This window comes from Vidua chalybeata, chromosome 6, assembly GCF_026979565.1.
Source record: "Vidua chalybeata isolate OUT-0048 chromosome 6, bVidCha1 merged haplotype, whole genome shotgun sequence".
Taxonomy (NCBI): Eukaryota; Metazoa; Chordata; class Aves; order Passeriformes; family Viduidae; genus Vidua; species Vidua chalybeata.
Genome location: NC_071535.1, coordinates 46,507,093 through 46,530,466, shown reverse-complemented (window position 1 = coordinate 46,530,466; position 23,374 = coordinate 46,507,093). Strand labels below are relative to the sequence as shown.

At 36.9% G+C, this 23,374-nt stretch overlaps 1 protein-coding gene across 1 annotated transcript in view; it reads right to left on the bottom strand.

Annotated features, from left to right (window-relative positions):
• Window positions 1-22,940, bottom strand: part of MUC5B (mucin 5B, oligomeric mucus/gel-forming) — a 35,166-nt gene extending 12,226 nt beyond the window's left edge. Inside the window, 28 exon segments of the mRNA XM_053945861.1 lie at window positions 1,143-1,337; window positions 1,432-1,475; window positions 2,174-2,300; window positions 2,650-2,778; window positions 2,931-3,087; window positions 3,724-3,963; window positions 5,179-5,358; window positions 5,877-5,990; window positions 6,078-6,216; window positions 6,644-6,795; window positions 7,570-7,670; window positions 8,049-8,101; window positions 9,605-9,860; window positions 10,614-10,740; window positions 11,519-11,613; window positions 12,124-12,288; window positions 12,374-12,511; window positions 12,931-13,000; window positions 14,195-14,305; window positions 15,336-15,474; window positions 16,353-16,470; window positions 16,965-17,090; window positions 18,022-18,238; window positions 18,454-18,563; window positions 19,407-19,497; window positions 20,112-20,226; window positions 20,625-20,892; window positions 22,877-22,940. Coding sequence (XP_053801836.1) covers window positions 1,143-1,337; window positions 1,432-1,475; window positions 2,174-2,300; window positions 2,650-2,778; window positions 2,931-3,087; window positions 3,724-3,963; window positions 5,179-5,358; window positions 5,877-5,990; window positions 6,078-6,216; window positions 6,644-6,795; window positions 7,570-7,670; window positions 8,049-8,101; window positions 9,605-9,860; window positions 10,614-10,740; window positions 11,519-11,613; window positions 12,124-12,288; window positions 12,374-12,511; window positions 12,931-13,000; window positions 14,195-14,305; window positions 15,336-15,474; window positions 16,353-16,470; window positions 16,965-17,090; window positions 18,022-18,238; window positions 18,454-18,563; window positions 19,407-19,497; window positions 20,112-20,226; window positions 20,625-20,892; window positions 22,877-22,940 — 3,841 coding nt within the window.
• Window positions 22,941-23,374: the final 434 nt, after the last annotated feature.

The window sequence follows — 23,374 nt, the reverse complement described above, 5'->3', positions numbered from 1 at the left end:
AATATTATATAGTATTTTAATTTTAATGAATTTGATTTGGAAGTCTCAAATTTAATTTCTAAAGTAGATTTTGACTTTTTGCCTTTCTTATTATTCTAGAGGTAATTTCTTCGACATCTATTAAAGATTTGTAGCTAAATATAGGTAATCTGATGTCCTTTGCACAGTATGTCACTGCTTAAATAACAGATACCACAACTGCTATGGTAAAAGTAGAGGAGGTTTTATTCTCCTTGGTATTATCTCTGTATTTATTTACACTTAACTGCATAACCACACAGATTTTAAAATATTTTGACCAGTTAATGACTGTTCTTCTTAGTTCAGTATTACCACATGTAACATATTTATACATATAAAATATATATTTAACATATATGTATTTTATATGTAGTACATTATAATAGAGAATACACATATACTATATATGAAATATATAATCTAATAGGTATTTTCTATGTATTTTAAGATTTCATATTCCTGGCATTATGAAGATAACCATGTGGAATAGATATTACTTTCTCAATATGAATGTTACTTAATAGAAGACTTAAATTTGAATATTTAGTTCTTGCTGTAGTATAATTTTGTGGATATGCTTCTCACAATTACTCAGAACTTGGTTATTGTAATTAATTAACTACACAAAAAATATAGCAGTGTACTCCAGGGTAGAAGGAAACTATTGATTTGTGTATTAAACACAATTAGGAAAGGTTCCAAAGAATGGTTATAAATAGTTTAAACACTCCCTCAAACTAAATTTCTTATGTGCTCACTAATTTAAGAAATGGCAGCAACTGTCTTTCATGTTTTCAGAAGCTGGTCTAGAACTGCTGGGTTTTTTTGCAAGGAAATGAGAAGATTCTCCAGGATGCAGTGATTAATAAACTATTAATTTTTCCCCTGGGATCACCATGGTAAAACAGAGGAGACTGAGTTTGTAAGAAATGTTGTTCATTTCTACATCCTTAACTATTCTTTTTCAACTAAAGCTGCCAGGTGATTTGGCAACTCCAGTAGAAGTCAGTAGTTTCAAGTAAAATTATATACTGTTAACTGATGAAAAGGTCCTGTCTTTCAGGTAATTTTTAGTCACTTACAGAGATTTTTGAGTTATTTTAAAGATTATTCATGCATACCTGAAGCAGTAGTTGTGGGCTGACTTGTGGAAAATGTAAATGGGGTTGTTGTAAAAATGCCACATTTAAAGATGTTTCTGCTTATTGTTCCATTGACATCACATGTTGCACTGAAGCACCATCCAGTTCCATCTGTGGTGTTGTAGATGAGTTCACCATATTTATAGCTATTCCCTTCATAAATGCAGTTGCAGGCTGTAATTCAGAAGTTTTTTGACAGTTCAGGCATCTATGAAAAGATAGTATCCAATACTTCTTTTTTCTAAATAATTTTTCTTAGCTGTCTTACCTTTATCATCAAACTTGCACTGTAAACCTTCTGATGTGCATTCACTGAAACAGAAAGCATAAAACCCCATATATTTTATGACTGTGATGTAATTTTATTAGTCATCTTTCTGACAGATACTGGCATCAAAAGGCAAGGCACTTTGTGTTTATTCCTAGAGCATTCTGTTTGTTTTGTCTCCTTTTTCGCCATTGTTTTCCAGAATCTTCCTTTATATTAAACCTGAACTTATAAACAGAAGTGAAGTTAAATATCATGCAAAGTTACAGGTAGAAGTCTTAAGGAAGACTTTCTTTTTTTCCTTCATATCACTTTCTTTGCATTTGCAATGTTTTTGTACTAAAATAGAAGGCTAAAAGGGTGAGTGTAAATGCTCAAATGATGCAAGTATGTTACAAAATCCTTGTAAGCAGGCCGCTAATAAATATCTTTACTCATGGCACAAAATTTTTCCTGCCACGGGAATGTGAAATAAAGACAGCCTAGTCATAAAGAACTTCTTGTTCTTGATGTATCTCAATGCTGAGGATTTACAATATAATCAGGAACAAATTCATTAAAACATAAAATCACATAAAACCTTCTTATTAATGTAGTAGGAAAGCTGGCATTATATCATAAGGCATTATTTCATCACAGGTAGCATGAACTGATCCTGCACATAATAGGAACATACAACTTTCCCCTGGAGTTTTGATCTTTTTCTCCTTGTATATGATGAGGTTGGTATGTTAAGTCTTACCATATATTACATTCATCCCACTTATGTATCTTTCCATCTTCATCATCATAACAGTCACAGAGACTAACACACTTCATCTGATCCTCATGAAAATATGGCTTGTCTGGTGGGCAGTTAGGGTAGCAACCTGGAGGTGGAAAAGGTAAGAATGAGATACAGTCAGCAAAGGTTTTATTTGTGTCGAATGCATTTGCAGGTCTCGTTTTTAATAGTCATAATGTTTTTACTTTATGTTTTGCAATAGCTCTAGGAAGAAAAGCAGAGTTACTAGCATCAGCAGAGCTTATCCATAAGAATTTAGTCCTAGAGATCTTCTTACTCCTGTTTCCATACTCTGCCTCCATTCATGTGGATGTAATGATATTAGAGCAAATTCAATTGTGCAAATGCAGCTGATGGAGGAAATATACTTCATCAAAGACAATTTAAAATATAGTAATATGTACCCACTAGGAGGTACTTGCAGCTATTTTTACCTTCTAAACCTGGCAGGTCATTGAGGCATTTTCCACTTGGGTTCTTACAGGTCTTCATACAGGAAGCGCCACAAGGCTTATAGTGCCATTCACATTCCCCTTGCTGATTGTAGTAATCACAGAACAGTGCTGAGGAGAAAGTTGAACACATTCAGGAAAAGAAAAAAAAAATAGCAAATAGCTTAAGCATGAAGAATCTACACAGTGAGATATTAATGCACATATGTAAGATACTGTACACTTAGCTACACTTTCAGAAGTGTTTATGACATAAAACTTACGACAAATTGTTGGGCTTCTCCAGGCTATGCATATACCAGCTTCACTACATGCTTGAGCATAGGCAGCTACTGCTGTACAAAAGCAATCACAGTCTCCTCCAGTGTCACAGGCACAAGCATCTGTCACACATGCTTGGTAATATTTTGCTGGTTCAACCTGTTATTAAACAGAAATATAATACTATGCATCCTGCCTTCTAAGTGATTTCTTACCTTTACTAGAGTAGTTTTCTTACAATTGTAGTATCCCAGAGGAAAGGCCTACATTGGTAATTTCTTTTCCTTTTGTTAGACACTTTAAGACACCTGAGGTGATGCCAAATGATACATCCAAATCATGTATTGCCAGATTTTTAGAAACCTAGACTTGTGTCCTGGTGTAAGATTAGATAAATTAAAAAAAAAAAATATTAGGCAACTGCACAGTTACCCGACAACATTTGTTATGTACTTAGTGTCAGGTAAAGGCTATGCTGATACTTCATTCCTATGTTATTTCACTGAACTTGTCTTCTCTACCTGGTATATGAGAATTTTTATTCAAGTCAGGCTGCAAGGAAATACATAGTAATTATGAAATTATTATTATTTTGTAGTTATTTTTCTTTTGTAGATGTATTTTTATTTCTTGCAAGTAGGAACTATAACTCTGTCACAGACTGGAGTTTTCCTGGCACAATTTGAAGTGAAACATATTAATAAACGAGGCATGCATGTTAAGACCTATGAGAATAGCACCTTCAACAACCCACAGACTTTGTTTTCCCACAGTAAACTTCTGCCCTGGTAATACCTGAGAGTGACAGGCAGCAAAGACATTGCTGTTGATGATGCTACACTGCTTCTCTGACCAGGACTTCCGATAAGGGTTGGTAGAACATGGGTCCTTGACACTGGCAGCATCAGGGCATGTAGAGGATGCTTTCCAGCTGTTTCCAAACTCTAGGACATTCTCTACTACAGATTGACTCCTTGTAGTGAAGTCATTGATGCTGTTACCATCATAATTTCCACAGAGACCACAGACCTGGCCCTGCAAAAGGAAGTAAGTGAAAGAAAAATGAGTGTGAGAAAACTTGAAACAAAATCTGAGACTGAAAGAATACTTTCACTTAGAATGGTGGCATTCCATTTTATGAGTCCTAAACATCTTCAAACTCTGAAACAGAGGAACAGAATATGACCACTAAGGCTCGAAGGATACTGTTCTTAACTTTTTTTTTCTTTAAATATGAACAGTAAACCCATCTTTGGCATCATAACCTTCTGTCTCTGAGGTATATTTTTAACAAGGAAGTGAGGACTCACAGCTGATTAAGCTTTTCATTTAAGCCTTGTTTTATACAGTAGCTATAAAAACAACCTTCTAAGTATTAAGTATTACCAGTTCAATTACCTAATCTATTAATTGAGTCTACCATTAAGTCTGCTCACAGGTATATAAAGAAATTACATTTTCCTTGTGCATCCAGAAATATCCCTCATTCTGAATGTATGGGTCTGTACAACTGTGAGAGGCTGCAATACATGCTTTTTCTATGAAACTAAGGTGCATACTTTCCATTATTACTACTATTTTTAAAAAATGCTGGTGAGTGAGGCAGGGAAAGAACCTGTGGTACTGAAAGAAGTTGGTTCTAAATTGCACTTAGTTTAAATACGTAATTTAAATGTCATTGTGGTAGGGAATAAGATAGAAAATTCTGTATTTACTACAGTTGTTAGTGCTTATATATCATAAGCTAAGAGAAGGAGTATGAATATTGGAATTAATTTTCCTTATCATCTGTGTAGTTATATGCTTGACAAATACTTGGTGGCATAAAAGAGGCTTTCACACATAATACACTTCCTTGTTCTTGAAGTGTGATAATTTGTTCTTGTGTGTCAATGAGAACTGGAAATAATGGATTATTTTCAAGATCAAGCCTATTCAGTTGATTTATACACAAGTAGTTATGTAATTTTAATAATAAGTCTGTAATTTCAACAAACTCAAGTCCAAAATAGTGTTTTTTCAACTCAAGTTCTGTCAGGCCAAATAGGCACTGTAAGCTGCCTTCCAAGCTCAGAATGGCAGCAGGATGATGACATGGCTTCCTGAGGTACCAGAGGAATGGAAAGCAATGTGGGATGAATGGCAGGAATGCTGGAGACATCACTATTTGGGATCCTGGCAGGGTCTCAACAAGATTCACACCTAATCAAACCTGGACAGTAAATTGCCATTGAACTGCTTGTTCCACACCTTGAAACCAGGGCTGAGCTTGATGAAGATGCTGGTTTTCTTGTCCCACATGAGGATCAGTCCACTTTTGGTCTCAATTACCAGGTACATCCCCATAGAGCGGACTGTGTATGGCATCTCGTCACTCTGTCCTCTCTTTACGATGCTGACACGCTCTTCACCAAGGATCAGTTCATAGCTCTGAAACAGGAGGAATAGGTAAGGAGAAATGAGCTCAGTGGCTGCAGGTGTGGTCTCAAACATGGTTTTCTCCTTTTAAGAGTATACTATGAATAGTTTATATCATGAAAACAAATAATCTAAATGCAATAAATCAAAGCAATATAATTCAAATCTCAGGTTCCTGGAAGTGTGGTAACAGATATTTTAAATGGTGTAGGTTAAAAAAGTGTCTTTTGACTGTCATGGAGGAACTACATTGCATAAAGTAAAAGAATCTTCTGACACAATAGGTTAAATTTCTGCCTTTAGACCTTTACTATTCCCAAGGATGATGTAAGATAGTGTGGGAAGTCGAAAACATAGAAAGGTAGGAAGAGCTCCCAAATATTTCACTTGAATCTGATGTAAACCTAATTTAATTAGTTGAATTGGTTCTTAAAATATTTTCCAAATTCTTTGAAGTAATAGAAATCAAGACTTCTCCTAAGCCTTAGCAGGTACAAAACAAAACTGCTTTATATATAAAACCTTCTTACCTCTAAGAAAACTTTGATAGATTTTGAGCAAGTTGTCCCAGTGTTGCCACAGGGAACATTTTCAGTGGCAACCCTGAAGGTCCCATTGATTGAGCCACTTTTCCCACAGTGGTCCTGGGTAGAGAATAACATTTTAAAATGTATTATTTTTACAGATATGATCAAGATTACCTCTCATTTGCTACTGCTAGCTATCAGTACCTGGACTAGTGTGTATTCACAGTTTCCATTGAAACTGAACCTTTTGTCATCAAAGGTATTATAATGACCATCTCCATAAACAGCACAAGTGCCCCGACATTGATCTTTGGTACATTCCCACTTCCTATTCTTGCATACACTAGAAAAAAAAAAAGAAACATTTTAATAATAAAACAACTTACTCTTTTGTGTAGACATATCTGAACAATCAGTATTTGTTCAGCAACCCATCCCTTCCAAATGCTATATTTTTTCTGGAAATAAAACACTCTTTTATGTTTTTCATGTAAGGAATTGAAGAAAATTCTCTTCTGCTACCTGAATACCTTAACTGCAAAACTAGATACTTAGTGAACCCTGTAGTCCTAAAGGTTTCCTCCCATTCTGTGCTTTGGCCATCTGACAGGTATCAGATATCTCATACTGTGTAATCCAAAGCTAAAAGATCTAAAATCCATCAACTGATTAAATTTGCAATCCAAATATTTCCTTGCTCTTTTACTGTAAAAGATCTTTAGAAAGGCAAATGATGGAACCAGGAATGCTACTTCTGCAGATATACTTACCAGGTGTTACAGTCAAAGATGATTGTTTCCCCAGGCTGATACATGGCTTCGTTGTGAATACATGGACAGTCCTCTTCAGGAATACAACCCCCATTCCCATCTAACACAAGTCCATCTGGGCATATGCAACCAGATGTACATTGTGAGGTATACTGGAAAATATAAGAGAAAAACATAATTTTAGAGTGAAATGATCACATTAGAAAAAGGAAGATTCAATTCTCATTAAAGGTGCCTTATATGGTCTTATTGCTGCCCAACTTAAATAGGAGAGAACTATGAAGTAATTAAAGGGTAACGGAACAAAAAAGCAATTATTAGCCATAGATTTAATAAAATATTAATCTGTCAAAGAAAAATGTTTTAAGTATACCAATCCCGATTGTTCTGCTGGAACCTGTGAAATTTAAAACATTGGATCTTGCACTTTGTAGTGGGTGATTTGTGACTGAATGGACTTTTAAAAGAAAGACAAGTAATATTTTTTTCAGTTTGACTGAGTTATATTGAAATCTATTTATCTCATATGGTACTTACTCATGAAATGGCATGTGGCTACTGAGAACTTAAGTGGAGTAACATGATTAGATGTGCAAGAAGTTCATAACTGCAGCATGGTATGAGAAAGAATCATTTCTCCTAGCCAATTTTTAGACTTTCCTACAGAAGGCAAATAAGCAGTAGCACCCTAGATTTTTCATTACTAGTTACTGTTACCTGCAGTAGCTGAAGAAAGCTAGACACTAATCTTAAGAATTTATTTGGATATTACTTATTATATTTTGTTACAAGGGTTCCATTGTTAATGCTTCATAACATGATTTTAGGGCTTTTGCTACAAGAATGATGTATCTGTATTGTAGATTTGGAGTAGATCTGACAGATAATTACTTTAGCACCATTTCACTGGGCCATGACATACTTACACATTGCATATCCAGAGTCTGGCAACTTTTTTGACATTCTGCTCCAGTTGTTCCTGCCGTGTTGTTTGTACAGTCAAAGTAGACCATGGGAGATTCACAGACTAGAGGAAGGAAAGAAGTGGCACAGGATTTGTTCCACAGCTGTAGCCATTTAAACAATTTATAAGTTCTTTGGAAATTCCCTATTTCAGTTAGTAGAGATTGTTGTCCCTATTCAACCTGCTGATTAGATTCACTACAGAGTACTGGATTCCCAAAAAAACCCCACAAAATATATTAGAAAAAAAAAAGTCTTCATGTAAAAAGAGGTTTTATAATTAATCTAGTTCACTCCAGCCTTTTATGATAACTGCAGACTATGACTAAGTGAGAAATGCTTCTATTAAAAATCCATTAAGAAGAATCAATTCTATGCTATTCTATTCTATTCTGTGCAAGACCCAGTAAAGAGAAAAAAGTAAGTGGAAGATTATTTTTACCTGAAGTTGGATTTGGTGCTCCAATGCAATTCAGTCTTCCCTGGACACAAGTGCTGTGAGAGAGGGAAAAACAACCTATTTTATTCTCTCTTCTCAAGCCAAATATTGAGATTGAGAGCTACTTATCCCTTGTCAAGTTTCAGAATTTTCAAAGGAATTCCAAAAACCTGTTTTGCAGTCTCCGGAAAGAATTCCTCTCAATACAACTACACGTGCTGCTTTCATATGATATCCATTGTTGCTTAGCAGGAAAATTCATAGGTTGTAATGCATATATTGCTTGTTGCTTACATTCTCATAAGATCTCCTCTTGTTGCTGTTGTAATTTTACACTTGAAAGATTATGGAATAAAAAATGCACCGAAGTACAACTGCCCTATCAATCTAGAAATATTACAGAATCATAGAAACATTTAGGATGGAAAAGACCCTTAAGATCCTCGAGTCCAACCATTAATCCAGCACTGCCAAGTCCACCACTAAACCATGTCCCTAAGTGCCATATCTCCATGGCTTTTAAATACTTGCAGGGATAGTGACTCGACCACTTCCCTGGGCAACCTGCTTCAGTGCTTGACAACCATTTCAGTACAGAAAGTTTTCTTAACATCCAATCAAAACATCCCCCAGTGCAACTTGAGGCCATTTCCTTCCATCCTATCACTTGGTACCTGGGAGAAGAGACCGACCCACACCTCAGCACAACCTCCTTTTAGGCAGTTTTAGAGAGTGTGTCTTCACTGAGCCTCCTTTTCTCCAGGTTAAACAACCTCAGCTCCTTCAGCTGCTCCTCATAATACCTGTGCTCCAGACCAGCTCTGCTGCCCTTCTCTGAACATACTCCAGCATCAAAATGCCTTTCTTCTTGTGAGAGACTCAAAATTGAATACAGGATTCAAGGTGCAGCCTCACCAAGACCAAGTACAGGGGGACAATCACTTCCCTAATGTCAAAGGCTTTACTAAAATCCAGGCAGACAACATCCACAGCCTTTCCCTCATCCACTAAGCAGATCACCTTGTCATAGAAGCAGATTAGGTTGGTCAAGTAGCAGCTGCCTTTCCCAAACCCATGCTGGCTGGGCCTGATCCCGTTTGCCCTGCATGTGCCACATGATGACAAGACAATATGCTCCATGTCCTTTCCCTGGCAGCAAGGTCAGGCTGCCCACACTGTAAATGTGTATCACATTTGCTGATCTCCAGTCAACCAGGACCTCCAAGGTTAACCAGACTGTTAACAAATGATTGAAAATGCCTCCGTGAACACTTCCACCAGCTCCCTCAGTACCCTTGGTGGACCCCATCTGGCTCCATAGAATTGTGTGTGTTTTAATGGTGTAACAGGCCATTAACCATTTCACTTTTCATTGTAGCGGCTCCATTCTGCTCTCTGTCCCCATCCTGCAACTCAGGGGAATATGTACCATTTGTAAAAGTTGAAAATAAAGTTAAAAGAAACTTAAAGTTGAAGAAATTGAAGAGAGAGCATTCTTTTGAAATTCAGGGTGAAACCATCTTACACATTCCAGACTTTAATGAGAAAAGATTACTTACCATACACGCCCATTTTCACGGACCACTTCTCCAAATGGTATAGGAGATCCTTTGTAGTAGCAGGGGCATTCATTAGCAGGCACACATTTGCCACTCTCATCCATGTAGGTTCCATTTACACAGGTGCAGCCATCAACTGGTACAAACTTAATGTTGCATGTGACATCAGGCTCACTCAGAGAGCGGCAGGTGGGTTGACAGGAAGAGATGGTATAGCTGTAGCTCAGGGATTTGGGACATGAGGTGGTGTATTTTGCTTGAGAGAGGAAAATAAAATAGATCGTCAATTCCAGGCAGTAAATTCTCATGTGAAAAAAAGAAAAATCACAGGCAGTAGAAATAACACGTAAACAATACTATAACACCTCTGCTTATGTTGCATATTTCATGTAAATGTATTTCTGAATAATTTCAGAGTTTGATCTGACAAGCTATTGTACATATGGAGTAAATGATGCATGCAAAGAAGAAAAGATTTTTTCAAATGAAAGTTCAGAAGGCAACCTCCATTTGGTGCTGCCATTCATTGCCAAGATGCCTAAATTTCTTGAGGAATGAGACAAGATATCTCCCTGAATGTCATCTGGTATGCTGAAAAGAGACATACTGGGTGAGCAGAACCCAGCATGCAGCTTCAAAGACATGAATTAGCAAGTGTTCTGGTCAGTATTTCTAGTACTGTTATTCCAATACAACACATTATGTCTGCAATAACTTGTGATACTTGTAAAGCTGTAGTGAAACTCTAAGTTGCACAGAAACAGGTGGAGGCACTTCCATAAAAAGTCCCTTTCATAATCAAGCCACGTCTCCCATCTATTCATATTCATTCTTGCCAGCAATGAATTGATTCTAAGAGGACAGCAGAGAATTACTTCCAGGAGCGCACTTAACAAAATCCCTTCCTCATCACTTACTGATTTGTCTAGAAATGAGTAGAAAATAATCTCTGATCAGCAATTTTTATTGTTGTGTGTTCTTAGGAAATGGGATAGTGGATAGTACTTACTGCAGACATCAGTCCTCCATCCCTGCAGCTGGATTCCTTTTGCAGCACAAGCTCTCACATAGGCAGACAGAGCTGCACACAAACAGTCCTCACTATTTTCACAGTTACATGTGTCAAACATGCAGTTCTAAGAATGGAGAGAAAAATGAGGTCTCAGCACTTTTTAAGAGTCAGTCTTAAAAAAAAAAAAAAACAGTGAGCATTATCTTTCCAGTCTTATTCCTTAATCCTTCTTCAGATATGCTCACTCATAGACAACAGTAACACAGCTTTATCACTTTTTAGTCTTTGTCTAACTTTCCTGGCACTGGAAAACACAGGTAATGAAAATTCAGTCAATTACTACAGTTATAATTAGGATATAGTGGTCTTAAAGTCTGTTATACATTTTTGCAGCTTCTTGGTCCTCTGAACCTTTTGAGTGGATATGCTGCACAATAGCATCCAAAGCTCTACTCACAACGTGCAGTCCAGACAGACCATTTCACCAGTGTCGACACCTGGGTGACTACTAGTGAGAAGAGTGATTTGCAACATGTTGAAAGCAGAGTGATGGTAATTAGGTAATGGGCTTTCTCATCCAAGCAGTTATTAATGAGATGCCAGTCTGATAAGGTTAACAACTGACTGATATTCAAAGAAGCATTTGACATGCCTTTAAATACACTATCTGGCTTATGTGTAAAACCATCCAGGAGTAAATAGCTGCCTTTTCATTGGCAAACAAGTCAGGATCTTGAAGCCAAGACTGACAATCGAAATAATGTTACAACACAAAGAGAAACACATGTTGAAAGAAGGAAGTACTGCAGTACAGCAAAGGGGATACAGGCATTGCCTAAGACACGTCTGGAACAGCTCCTGTTTCTATTGTTTCCAAAGGGAAAAGCAGTCTGACAAAGTACCGTGTGGTAAACAGCGGGATTCACTGCATAGTGACAAGCAGCAAAAGGTCCTGTGCTGTCAGTGAGTAGTCCACACCAATGCTGAGCGTATTTTTCTGTGAAATGAAGAAACAATAAAAATGCACATTACTCTTTGTACTTCATTAGTCACAAACCCATGCTGCCTTGGCCTATGCAGGCAGTTCTGACATTCCATTAAATCTCTTCTTCTCCTGTCTTTTTTTTTTTTTTTTCCTTTTTCACTCAGCTTGTGGGTCATGGTTCCTTAAACCAAAGAAGTAGACTTACTGAAGGAGATGAATTAAAGGTTTCCAAAGATGCTCTTGTAATCCACTTCTCTGACACCAAGTTGTCAGCTTGCACATCTACTCTATTTTCAGTGACCTTGCAGTTTGCTTCACTTACGCTTCTGTCACTCTTTTTTTTTCATTGTTACTTATCTTCAGCGCTTGCATTTTGAGTATTTGCTTCTGATTTCAGGCGTAAGTTTTTATCAAATATTTAAGTCTTTATTTTTTTTATCTTTGATATCCAACAGATGTGTTTTCCTTACAGATTAGCAAAAAGAAGAAAGCAAACTAGAAGAAATTCTAAAAAGCACTCACCATTATCAATGCTGAGTGCACAAGGATTCTCAAAACTCTGCTGGATATTAGGGCATGAAGCCTGAGTTTTCCACGTATTGGCAAACGCTGATGCTGTTCCTTCAATTATTCCACTTATGACCTTGAAGTCATCGGTTTGGATGTTATTGAAATTTCCACAGAGACCTGTTGAAAAGCAGTGAAAAGTTTATACTGCTCTGACTACAAAAAAAGGACATTGATCAAGGTGTTGTTTATTTCATTCACTCACCACAAGTCTGGTTTTTGAAAGAAGCATCCAGACGCACAAACACTTGCATCATGGGTGTGAACTGCACTTCAACCTGGACGCCAAAGCTTGTGTCCATGATCATGAAGAATGAGGAAGGTCTGAACATGGTGACATTAGCTATACATGAGAAACAAAATGGTCATTTTCTGAACAAGGCCAAATGCTGAAAACACAATACTGTTCTTTTTGAATTTCTATTGCATTTTTTTTTCAAATTCAGAAGTGAAATAAAGATCTGGAGGTCAGAGATATCACATGGAATCCTTACTTATCAAAACAAAAATAAAATTTCTTTCTAAGCAAGTGTGAGCACAGGGGTAATAACAAAAAAAGAGGTAAAAGAGGTAAAAAGATGCCTTCACTTTTGTGCAGTGAGAAGGAAGTAAATCTGAGAGTAATCAAATCAGGAGACTGTAAATTCTGTTTGCTACTGTTTGAACCCTTGCTTGTGCTTGTCCTGTATTTCTCTATGACACCAAACATCCCACTTTACTTCAAAAGCACTCATGTAGTTTACCGTTAGAGAAAAAAACTACCTGCTGACATGGGCAGCTGGGTGTAGATGGAGTTCACAAACACACCCCCATCAGGTTTGACATCCACGATCTGATAAGGAAGAGGAACAAAAGGCAACTCTTTGAATCATAGAATGGTTTGGCTTGGGAGGGACTTTTAAAGGTCATCCAGTTCCAAACCCCCTGCCATGGCCAGGGACATCTTTCAGTAGACCAGGTAGCTTAGGGCCCCATCCAATGTGACCTTGAACACTTCCAGGGATGTGGCATCAACAACTTCTCTGGGCAACCTGTTCCAGTGCCTCACCACCCTCACAGTAAAGAATTTCTTCCCAATAGCTAATCTAAACCTGCCCTCTTTCAGTTTGTAGCCACTCCCCCTTGTCATATGACTTTGTGCCCTAGTAAAAGTCTCTCTCCAGCCTTCTTGTAGGCCTGTTTTAGGGACTAAAAGGCTTCTCTAAGGTCTCTTCAGAGCTCTCCCTTCTCTAGGCTGAACAACCCCAACTCTTGCAGTCTTTCCTGATAGGAGAGGTGTTCCAGACCTGTGTTAGTTCTTCGTGGCCTCCTCTGGACCTGTTCCCACAGGTCCATGTTCTTCTTATGCTGGGGAGCCCAGAGCTGGATGCAGAACTCCAGGGGAGTCTTCCCAGAGCAACGTAGAGGAAAAGAATCCCTTCCCTCACCCTGCTGGCCACACTGCTTTGGATGTAGCCCAGGCTGGCCTTCTGGGCTGCCAACCATGTGTGAAAAATAACTATAGTCCAAAGAGTAACAATGAGGAGGACCCCACTGATAGTAATTAAACAAATACTTAATAAAAAGGTAGATCTTTGTGATTTCACCTCCCCCTTATTTCTACTTTGTACACTACTAATTTTCCCTGCCAGAACAGAATTACTTTTAAAGGGACTTTCTCAGCTTTTTAGGGGATTACATCATCTTGTTTTCTTTGAACACATCTTAATGATTAATTACATTCATTAACTGTTGTAATCATAATTACTAACCTTGAAGCTCATGGTCTTTTCCCATCTAATTGGCAGAGAAAATAGCCTTTTTCAGCTTCGTGAGTACAATGTGTTTCTTAATGAAATTCCACAAAGCGAAATTTATGGCTGATCTGATTTTCATAAGAAAATCCACTTCTTTTCACTTGATTAAAAATATCATCTACTCATCATACATATGCTGAAAACTTGACAAAGAAATGCAGCTGCCTGACTGATTAAGCCCTGGTTTCTTTTCTCCCCGTATTTTTATTGTGCTTATTTTGCATTCTTACAGTTTGTCCTTTATTCATGTTGAGGGTCACTGACTTTAGGCAGGTCTCAGTGTCAGTTAGGCCACACTTGCGTAGTTCTGCCAGGATGGTAAATTTCTCATCTTTACAGTCCTGGAAAAAAAAAAAAGTCAAGTTATTTCACAGAAGACTAATTACAGAAGGTTTCCCTATAAAATTTTATCTCAATTCTGAAAAGGTATTTATTTTTCTGGAGAAGATACAGACTGTAGCAAATTCCAGAGCTTCCTTGGTTGAGGATTCAATTTTTTTCTGTTTGAATTATTAGGAACAAGAAATGTAGAATCTGGATTTTACTGATTATATCAATACGGATGTCAAGATGGAGATCCATATGCATATTTGGTGGTTTTATTAATGACAACTTCTAATATTTTATTCAATTCTGTTGTAACTCTCATCTTTCTGTATCTGGTATAAATGCTAGACAAAAAATTCTGATAAAATATGTTTTAGGTGAACAGTAACATAGAACATTTTATTTCCTTTTACTGAATTGTGCAGATGGGGAAAAAGGAAAGCAAACAGCAAACAGAAAAAGCCCCTAAAAGATCAAGACATTTCATCTATACATGTCTGTAATTAAATATTTTAAATATAATTAATTTCCAAATTTTCTATTTCTTTTTAAATATTTAAAAACATTCAAAAGCTAAGTGAAATGCATCAATTAACTTGAAGTGTTTTTCTGTATTTAAACTCCACCAAAATTAAAAATAAAAGGCTGTTTTATAATCTTTACTTTTAAGAATAATTACTGTAATTTTTAGATTTGTACCATTTGGCCAAATACCTTATAGTAGAGTAACATGGCAAAAATTATGCAACCCAGTAAGAAAGCTGGATTAATTGTACTGAAGGTTGCAAACCAAGCAAATTCTTAAAAATACAGTGCTCTTCAGTTACTCCCTCACAGAACTGGAAATTTTCCAGTGAGCACCATGCACGGTTGCATGACCTCCTAATAATTAACTAATATTGTCAGTGAAATGGCAGCATAATAAACATCTGGCTAAGTGACAGGGAATTTAATGGTGGATGTCAGAAGTGCTAAGTCTCCTAAGTGTTTTCTTTCTATAAATCTATAAGGCTTTATGACCTAGAAGTATCCTCTGAGTCCCACCTTAGAGAGGACATAGGTGCAGTCTCCGTGGTGATCATAGTACTTCTTATCATATGTGGAAATGTGGGAACCTCCCACTGCAGAGCATGTTCCTGGGCAGGACTTATCTTGGCAGCTCCACTGGCCTCCATTACAGGTACTGGAAGAATAAAGTTAGGTGAAATCATTAACAGTGGTCGAGAACAAGAGGATATACAGTGCTGTTAGGTGCAGCTGCTTTGCTATTGCTTTTCCCTTCAAGCTGTGGTTTAAGGTTTCCAAAGCAGGTTTAAGAGTTTCCAAAATGCAGTGAGCTTGTGATGCAACTCATTAAAATCAATTTCTCTGGTAACCATTCCCTTTGCTTTTCTAATTGTTTTCGTTCTTTGGACAAGTGAACTCTCCAAAACAGGTTTTGGATAAATAATTGTGTGGATTTTTTTCAGGTAACATAAAGCACACTAGCGCACTGACAGGTTAAAATATCTTCTGGGTGTTTTGGGTTGGTTTTTTTTTGTTTTTTTTTTTTTTTGTTTTTTTATATAAATGTATCATAAACTAATAAATAAGAAAAGGTAACTCCACATCTGCTCCTGATGCAGATTGTGTCTATTTTCAAAGCTCATGTGGTAGAGCACAGGTACAGGATTAACAATTGAGAAATTGAGCTTGTATTGTGTCATCCCTTGCTTTCTCCAGAGAAAATAAATATTTACAAATACATTAATGATTACAACTTCATTCCCCTCAGAGAATTCCAAATGTTTGAACAAAATAAACAAAGAGGAAGCATTTTAATTGACTGGTGAGATATCTAAACATTGTAAATCCTTGCTTTGATCACCATGAGATAGAGTGCAAAGCTAGTTATGGCTGTTGCTAAATAAAACAAATAATGTTCTTTAGGGGTGCTTTGGAAATGTAGCAGTCAGTTAAATACACATATCGATTACCAATGAGGCCATTGCATATAATAAACTATTAAACCCATCAAATATATGAGAGGAAATAGTGAGTTAGAAAAGTAACAAAGTTTACCAGGTCTGGCATGGCTCTGAAAAAGAAGCTCCTGTAGCATAGGTTTTGCCATTGTAAATACAGGAGCACTCCTGCTGGGGAATGCAGCCAGAATTGTTGATGTCATCAAATACAGACCCTAAATTTAAAAAAAAAAAAATAAAAATAAAAAAGAAAAAGACAAAACCTTGATCAATTAAAGAGGCATTTCATATAACCCATTTTATTTGTTCCAAATCCTAAATATTTTCTTAGCAAGAGACCTGTAGTTGTTGTGAGTGGACATGGCAATGTTGAGGACAGCAGGACTATGTCAGTTTGCTGAGGGAAGGATTCAACCTTTGTATTCTTAAATTCCACCTGCTCTGAAAGAGGGACTTGTTGTAGCATAGGTGGCTGGTTTAAAGATTGCTCTTTATCTGTTCGCTGTTCTTTTTTCCTGCTTTCCAAATATTGCACATGTATTGGCAATTAATTCAGACACCTTTTCTCAGCTGACACATAACAAATGCTTGTCATTGGCAGCTGTGAAAAATACAACTATCTGAGGCTTAAATCCCATGGAACCTACCCAAATCCTACAGGTAAGCTCTTGCTCTTTGAGAACAGAGATGTGAGTACTTAAGGACTTGCCTGGGGGGCAGAAACAGCCATCAATACAGTGTTCTTCACAAAACAGAGATCGTTCAGGATTCGTGCACGTATCAGCACAGGGGGAGTTGCACTCCTGGTACTGCATGTTGTAAGGACACTTCTTGGCTGAAATTTAAAGGAAGAGATTTTTTTTTTTTCAGTCAAAAGTATTTCTAGTTCTTTATACATGTAAATATTTATATCCATTTAAGTTTTTAAGCTAGATTAAAAAAAAAAAAAAAAACAAACACACCAAACTGCTATTGACCACTAGCTCTCAAAATTTGCAAGTTTAACCACCTAAATCCCTATTTCATAGTGCATTTCATGACTCTGGTGCTGAACTGGCTCAGTAAAGTGGATTTCTGGGGACAGCAAGGTAACAACCTCAGAAAGCCAGCAAAGTCTGTTTCTACAGAAGGCTTCCTTCCCTGTGAACACCTGTACTGCTAGTGAAATGTAAGACTTAAAGTCCTAAAGCTTTACTATATTTGCATTTTGAGAAAACATCAGAAGGACAAATAGCACCTCATGGGCTTTTGTTTTGGAGCAAATGCTGGTGATAGTATCAACACTTACCCACCATACTCAAGTATATGTTTAAATCAATACAAACTCATCACTATCAAGCAAGAGGAGATAAATATGTGGTTAGCCAGACATACACCTGTGAAGATTCAATCAGTTAACTGAGAACAACAAATGCTATAGCCACCATGAGGAAAGGAAACAGAAACACGAGCAAGTAAGTATGCCTCATTCTTCCTTCTTGTTTATCCTTTACTTGCTTCCTTCACTACACCGGTTCATTAAATTACACTTTGACTCTTGTTAGAGTATCCATATTAGTGTTTTGGTAGTGTTTAATTCAGGTTGCATTAAAATCCTCAGCTCTTTTGCTGAAGTCTTCATGCTGGAACTTACTTACACATCAGAATTTTCTAAAGGATTCAATCTTGGACAGCCTGTAACTCCTCCTGCATCCTCAGCATGATTTGAGAGCTTGTTGTTTGTTAGTTACTGACCATGAAGTAAGGCTGTCTCCAGTGATACTCACGGCACAGTTTTGAAGTTCTCCAGTCCAGGGGCTGCCCACCAGCATGAGCACACTGCCGGGAGTACTCAGCAAAGGTGTCACAGATGCATGAGCTGTTTTTAGATTCTGCAGAGCGGCACAAGTCATCTTGGCAGGTCTTAATGTAATCTTTAACATCAACTAGGTCATTACACTCTGCAAATGCAGAGCTGGTCAAAGTTTTCTCGCATATGTCATCCTTTGGAGGAAAAAAAATAGACAAGTCTCTGTAAATAGAAAAAGGTTGGTGGGGGAGAGTTGGTATTGTTATTTTTTGTAGTTATAATGTAACATAATCTTATAGCTCTCTTTAAGTTGTTGTTGCCTGAGGGCTTTTCCTATTGACCTGTATGAAGTTGTAGAAGGGAATGGATAAATTTGAAAGAAAAATAAAAGGATGGTTAGGATCCTTACAAGATTATCAGAGCAGTTATATGTTGGGGTAGAAGTGGAGTCTTCACAGTGTTCTGTTGGCCCATCCATTTTCTGCATGTTCCCAAACTGCAAGGCTGTCATCTTAATATCTGTAGAAAAGAAGTTTAATAATGAAGAACAGAGCTTTTTGTTCAAAGCAACTGCCTGTTATCTTTTCTTTCCTCTCAAGAACTTGGGTCAAGGCTGGCCAAGACAGTTAGCTCCCTTAAGCCTTTAAATGTGATCATCACCCCTTCCATAGGAAGCACTACATCACTACCTAAATTTACTTTGTACAGCACCCTGGAAAAAGCAGACATTGGAAAATTACATTATTATTACATTACTATTACATCTAGATGCACACTAAGATTTTTCCCAGAAAATAATCTCTTTTCAGATTATATTGAGACCATTCAGGGCAGAGGAAAAAAAAAAAAAAATCTAAACAGGAATTTAGACAATGGAGATTGTTGTAAGACAAGGTTTAGGAAAATGTTAAAGCTGGGAATAGTTAAAAAGATAAGATCTTACAAAGATCATGCAAATCACAGGGAAATGTGGATATACTGATTTTGAGACAAATATGAAACTAGAAATGTACTGTCTAGGAAATATAATTACCTTTTGTTTTATTGAATATATTTCTATATTTAATTATCTTATTAGTGAAAATCTGCTCATTTTTATGGAGTTACCTAATTAGTTTTACCAGCATGGTTTACAATAGTGGCATGCAAGAGATATGCAATCAGTTGTTAGCACCAGTACTATATTTACACTCAAAGCATTAACATACATAATCTGATCTCTTTACTACATTTCTTTAAATAGAGATTGAATCATATCTTATGGGTAAACCATTTGACAGGATGGGAAAGAGGAATGCTGATGATGTCAGACCCTGTTGGAGATCCCATAAACCATTTTTTCTTTTAATTTAGAACACTTACTGTTTGAAATGAACTCATTGTATATGGGAAAGCCGTTGAAGTCACCACAAAGTCCACAAGTCTGATTGGCATATTTCTCATTCAATTCCAGCTAAAATGATGAATAGTAAGTTGATAGAAGTTAGTATAAATATTCTAAAGTATATTCAAGACTAGATAAAACACTTGCACCTGCTGTCTCTTAGTATTTGTTGTCAAATCTGTGGAATTTTATTTAGCAATTTAATTCAAACATGAAGGATAGAATACTCAGCTTAGATTTGATTGCAGAGTCCAAGCTATTGATACTATTGACACAGAATTCAAATTTCACTGTACTATCTATACTATTCTTAGTCACTTTCTATTGATTCTTCAGGAAGAAAATCAAATCCACAGAAAAAAAATGAAGGCATAGGAGAGTCAAATTCTGCTTAAAAATATATATGAAGGGGTAATTAGGCCCTATAATAATACCAATAGCTAATGATATAATAAAAGTGATTTTTCATCCTATTTTAAGCAGATGCCTGCTATCCACTAGGTATTAATCCATGTAATTTTCTTTAGGACTACCTGGATACAAACCTATCTTTACTAAAGAAGAATTGCCCAACAGTGTGAGATAAGAAGGCAGTAGCCACCCTCTAAACAGGTAGGGACATGCCTAATCAAAGATTAGCTCTGTTCTCTGAAGGAGTAAACAGGCCCAGGAGCAGTTCTTACCAGAATGCTGTCCTTTTCATTCCACAATAACACAGCACCGATTTTGCTGCCAACTTTCACATAAATGCTGCTCTTCTCTATTGTAATACCAGATTGACTATATGGCAGTTGAACTCTGGGAAAAGGCAGAAAGAATGCTAGTTAGCTTCTGATCCAAATGTTTGATACGAAGAAGGGAAACTTTTGTGGTGTCCACCATCTGTAGGAATTCTAAAATAGTGTATTTTTGGAAAGAAAAGCAATTACAAAATGAGATGGTCCAGCGTTATCAAATTTGGATCCAGCTTCTCAGAACATTTCATCCAAGTTTTATTTTTGAGGTAATCCTTAGGGGAAGGATTTATTTTCTGTGACAGGAATTAATAGCATTTTACTCATTATTTATGTTGGTAAAGGTATCAGATCTATTAATGAATATATAATTGTTTCTCCTCAAACACACCAAAGTACTTGGCAGGACTGGGGGGAAAAAAAATCCTGTAGATACCCAAGACGTGTTATGAGTGAGTTTACCTGTTGCCATCGACCAGGACAGCATCTTTTGTTAGTTCGGCAACGACACCTTCGAGTTTCATGGTGATGCGGTTGATTGTCGGAATGTTTGCCACCACTTCACGCCTAATCTGGATGTTGAAATCCTCATAGGGAGCGTTGCAGTGGGAGGCAAAAACGTAATTACAGAGCCCAGGGAAGGTGAATATGTCCCCATCGAAGGTCTTGAAGTGGAAGTTGCCCCATGTGCTGCACACACGGCCATTGTGAGCAGGATTAGCAGCTGTGAATTAAAACTGGCTGTTAAAAATTATTTAAAGCGCCCAGCCTCCATATGGGGAAAATCAACTTGTCCAAAGCTTCATTTTCTCATTAAATGTTTTTTGCCTGCCTACCTCCATTTGTTTTTGCTATCTGAGCATTATTCAGCTGTGTATTCATTCACCACTCATATGTTACTCATACCCTACAAATGGCTACAGTTATGTTCAGCTAAATTAGTCATCTTCATTTCAGCTAAGACAACAGTTTATTTCTAATCACCATGTGTCTCTTCTGAATTAGTCATGACTTCCTTTCTCAGTACCTTTCCCCATTTATATTAAAGTCTTCTGTCTATACCCCTAAAACTGAATACTAATTGAATACATCTTGTTTCCTTTACTTACATGTTATTGCTACATTTGTCAGCAGTGGTGGGATGATGTTCAAGTTAGCTGAATTTCTGAAAGAAGCTAGAATAGAAATAAGAAAGCAATAAAAAACTAGCATAACAATACCTAAATTTGCATGTAGGATAGACCCAGGAAGGACTAGAGAGTTTATATGTCAGACCCAAGGAAACAACGTTAAGCCTGTTTTATTTTACACAGGTTAAAAGTAGATAGTAAAATTTGAACTCAGGATACTTAAGTCATAAGTAATTCCTTTCAGCTGTGATGATCTGCATTTTTTACATGTTAACTTTGACCCTTTTATGAAACTGTGCTGCATTAGAATATTGGAATTCTTCAGAGACATGGAACAATACAAAGGGCTAAGCTGTACTAAATTAGCCTCTTACTACTACAAAAGCACAGTTGTCTTCTCATTACACCTCCTCTTTCTAAGGAGGGAATAAAAACCTTGTAATCTTTTCTGTTTTCTATTTTTCTATTAAGGGGCTGAAAACTCTTCAAAATGGCCACACCTTGGTTGTGCAGGACAGACACAAATCATTACATGGTAAAAGTCAGCAAAGATGGGTTGTCATCTTGATTTCCTAACATTGGCCACTGATTTTACAGCAGGCCAAAGTGGTCACACTTCCTTTTTTTAAAAGGAACCAAACATCATTTTGGTTTTATATGTTCATGCAGATATACATCCAGCCTCTACAAACACATCTGTTTTCTTAGTTAACTACGATTATACAAATATAGCCATACCGTGTAATGTGTGTGTGTACTTAGTAACTGGTGTCTAGGAAATATATTACTATACTTAGAGAGAGATGTTAACACACATTTCCTTTCATCTGCCACCACTGGCAATATGCTAAGGAGGGTTTTTTAAGGGATTTTTATTATTCAGTATGGATGTAGCAAATAAATACAAATATATACTATAAATAAATGTACCATTTTGTTTCTGTAGAAGACCCCCAGAGAACTGGCTTCCTATTTGGAATCCAGTCTGACCTCCTATAAAAAAAAAAGTGAAAAGCATATTAAGAGTAATATCCTGTACTTGAACTTTTAAAGCAAAGCATTTCACTAGGATCAAAGGACCCAGAAACAACTCCGTAAAACAAAGGGGAGAATCTCCTTTATCTTATCAGAGAAAATGAAACAGGCTCCTCAAGAAAGCTAAAATGTAATTATAGACAAGAGACATTCTGTTACAAATAGTCAAAGCTTCTAATCCAAATAACATATGTATTTTGTAATATGCTTTACAATATATTGTTATCTAAATTACATATATCTGCTTTCTATGTTTCTCTCAAAACTCACTGCAAGAGATTCTAATGACTGGATAACACCCCTTATTTCACTGCTGCACTAGATCTCAGTAATATGTGAAACAATTCAGGAGGAATTCACAAAATGCAGGCAAACAATTCATTAAAATTGTTCTGTAGAAGCTAGGCTGTAAGAAAAGGCATGGAAGTGGTTAAAAGAATCAAGGGGCTTCAAGCTTCATCCAATAATGGCTGCAGATATTTATGACAGTTTCTTTGGTGTCTAAGCATAGGGCCTTTTCTGAGGGAGCAGATAGGAAGCCTCCATCGTGGATCTAGATTTGCTTTACAGCTGGGTACAAGGAGGTACCTCTGAGGGACAATACAAAGGCCATAGCCTGAGCAGTAACCCAGAAGTAACCTGATGGACCCAATTTCCGGTTCTACCCATCTACTTACTCAAAGATTGTTCAAACTCACATCCTCTCTGCAGAAAACCTTAAGCATCATGTTATAAAGCTATTTGCTACAACACGTGAAGCAAAGACTTTTGAGAGTTGATAAATATTCTCCAGAACGCTTTGATTCCTAGAAAAAACTGACCCTGACCTCCTGGGGTGACATTCTAAGATCGTGGATTTTATAAGTAAATATATCAGGCATTTCCTGTAAAAGTTGAAGGGTTATAACTTTATTTTGTGAAGGACTGAATGCAGTCAGGATATAATAACTGTGTTTGTAACAGATTGACTAATAGGTACCTTTAAGCTGCCAAGTCTAAACCCTCACAGGATTAAAGGGATGAAATAACTAATATCTGAATCCTAGT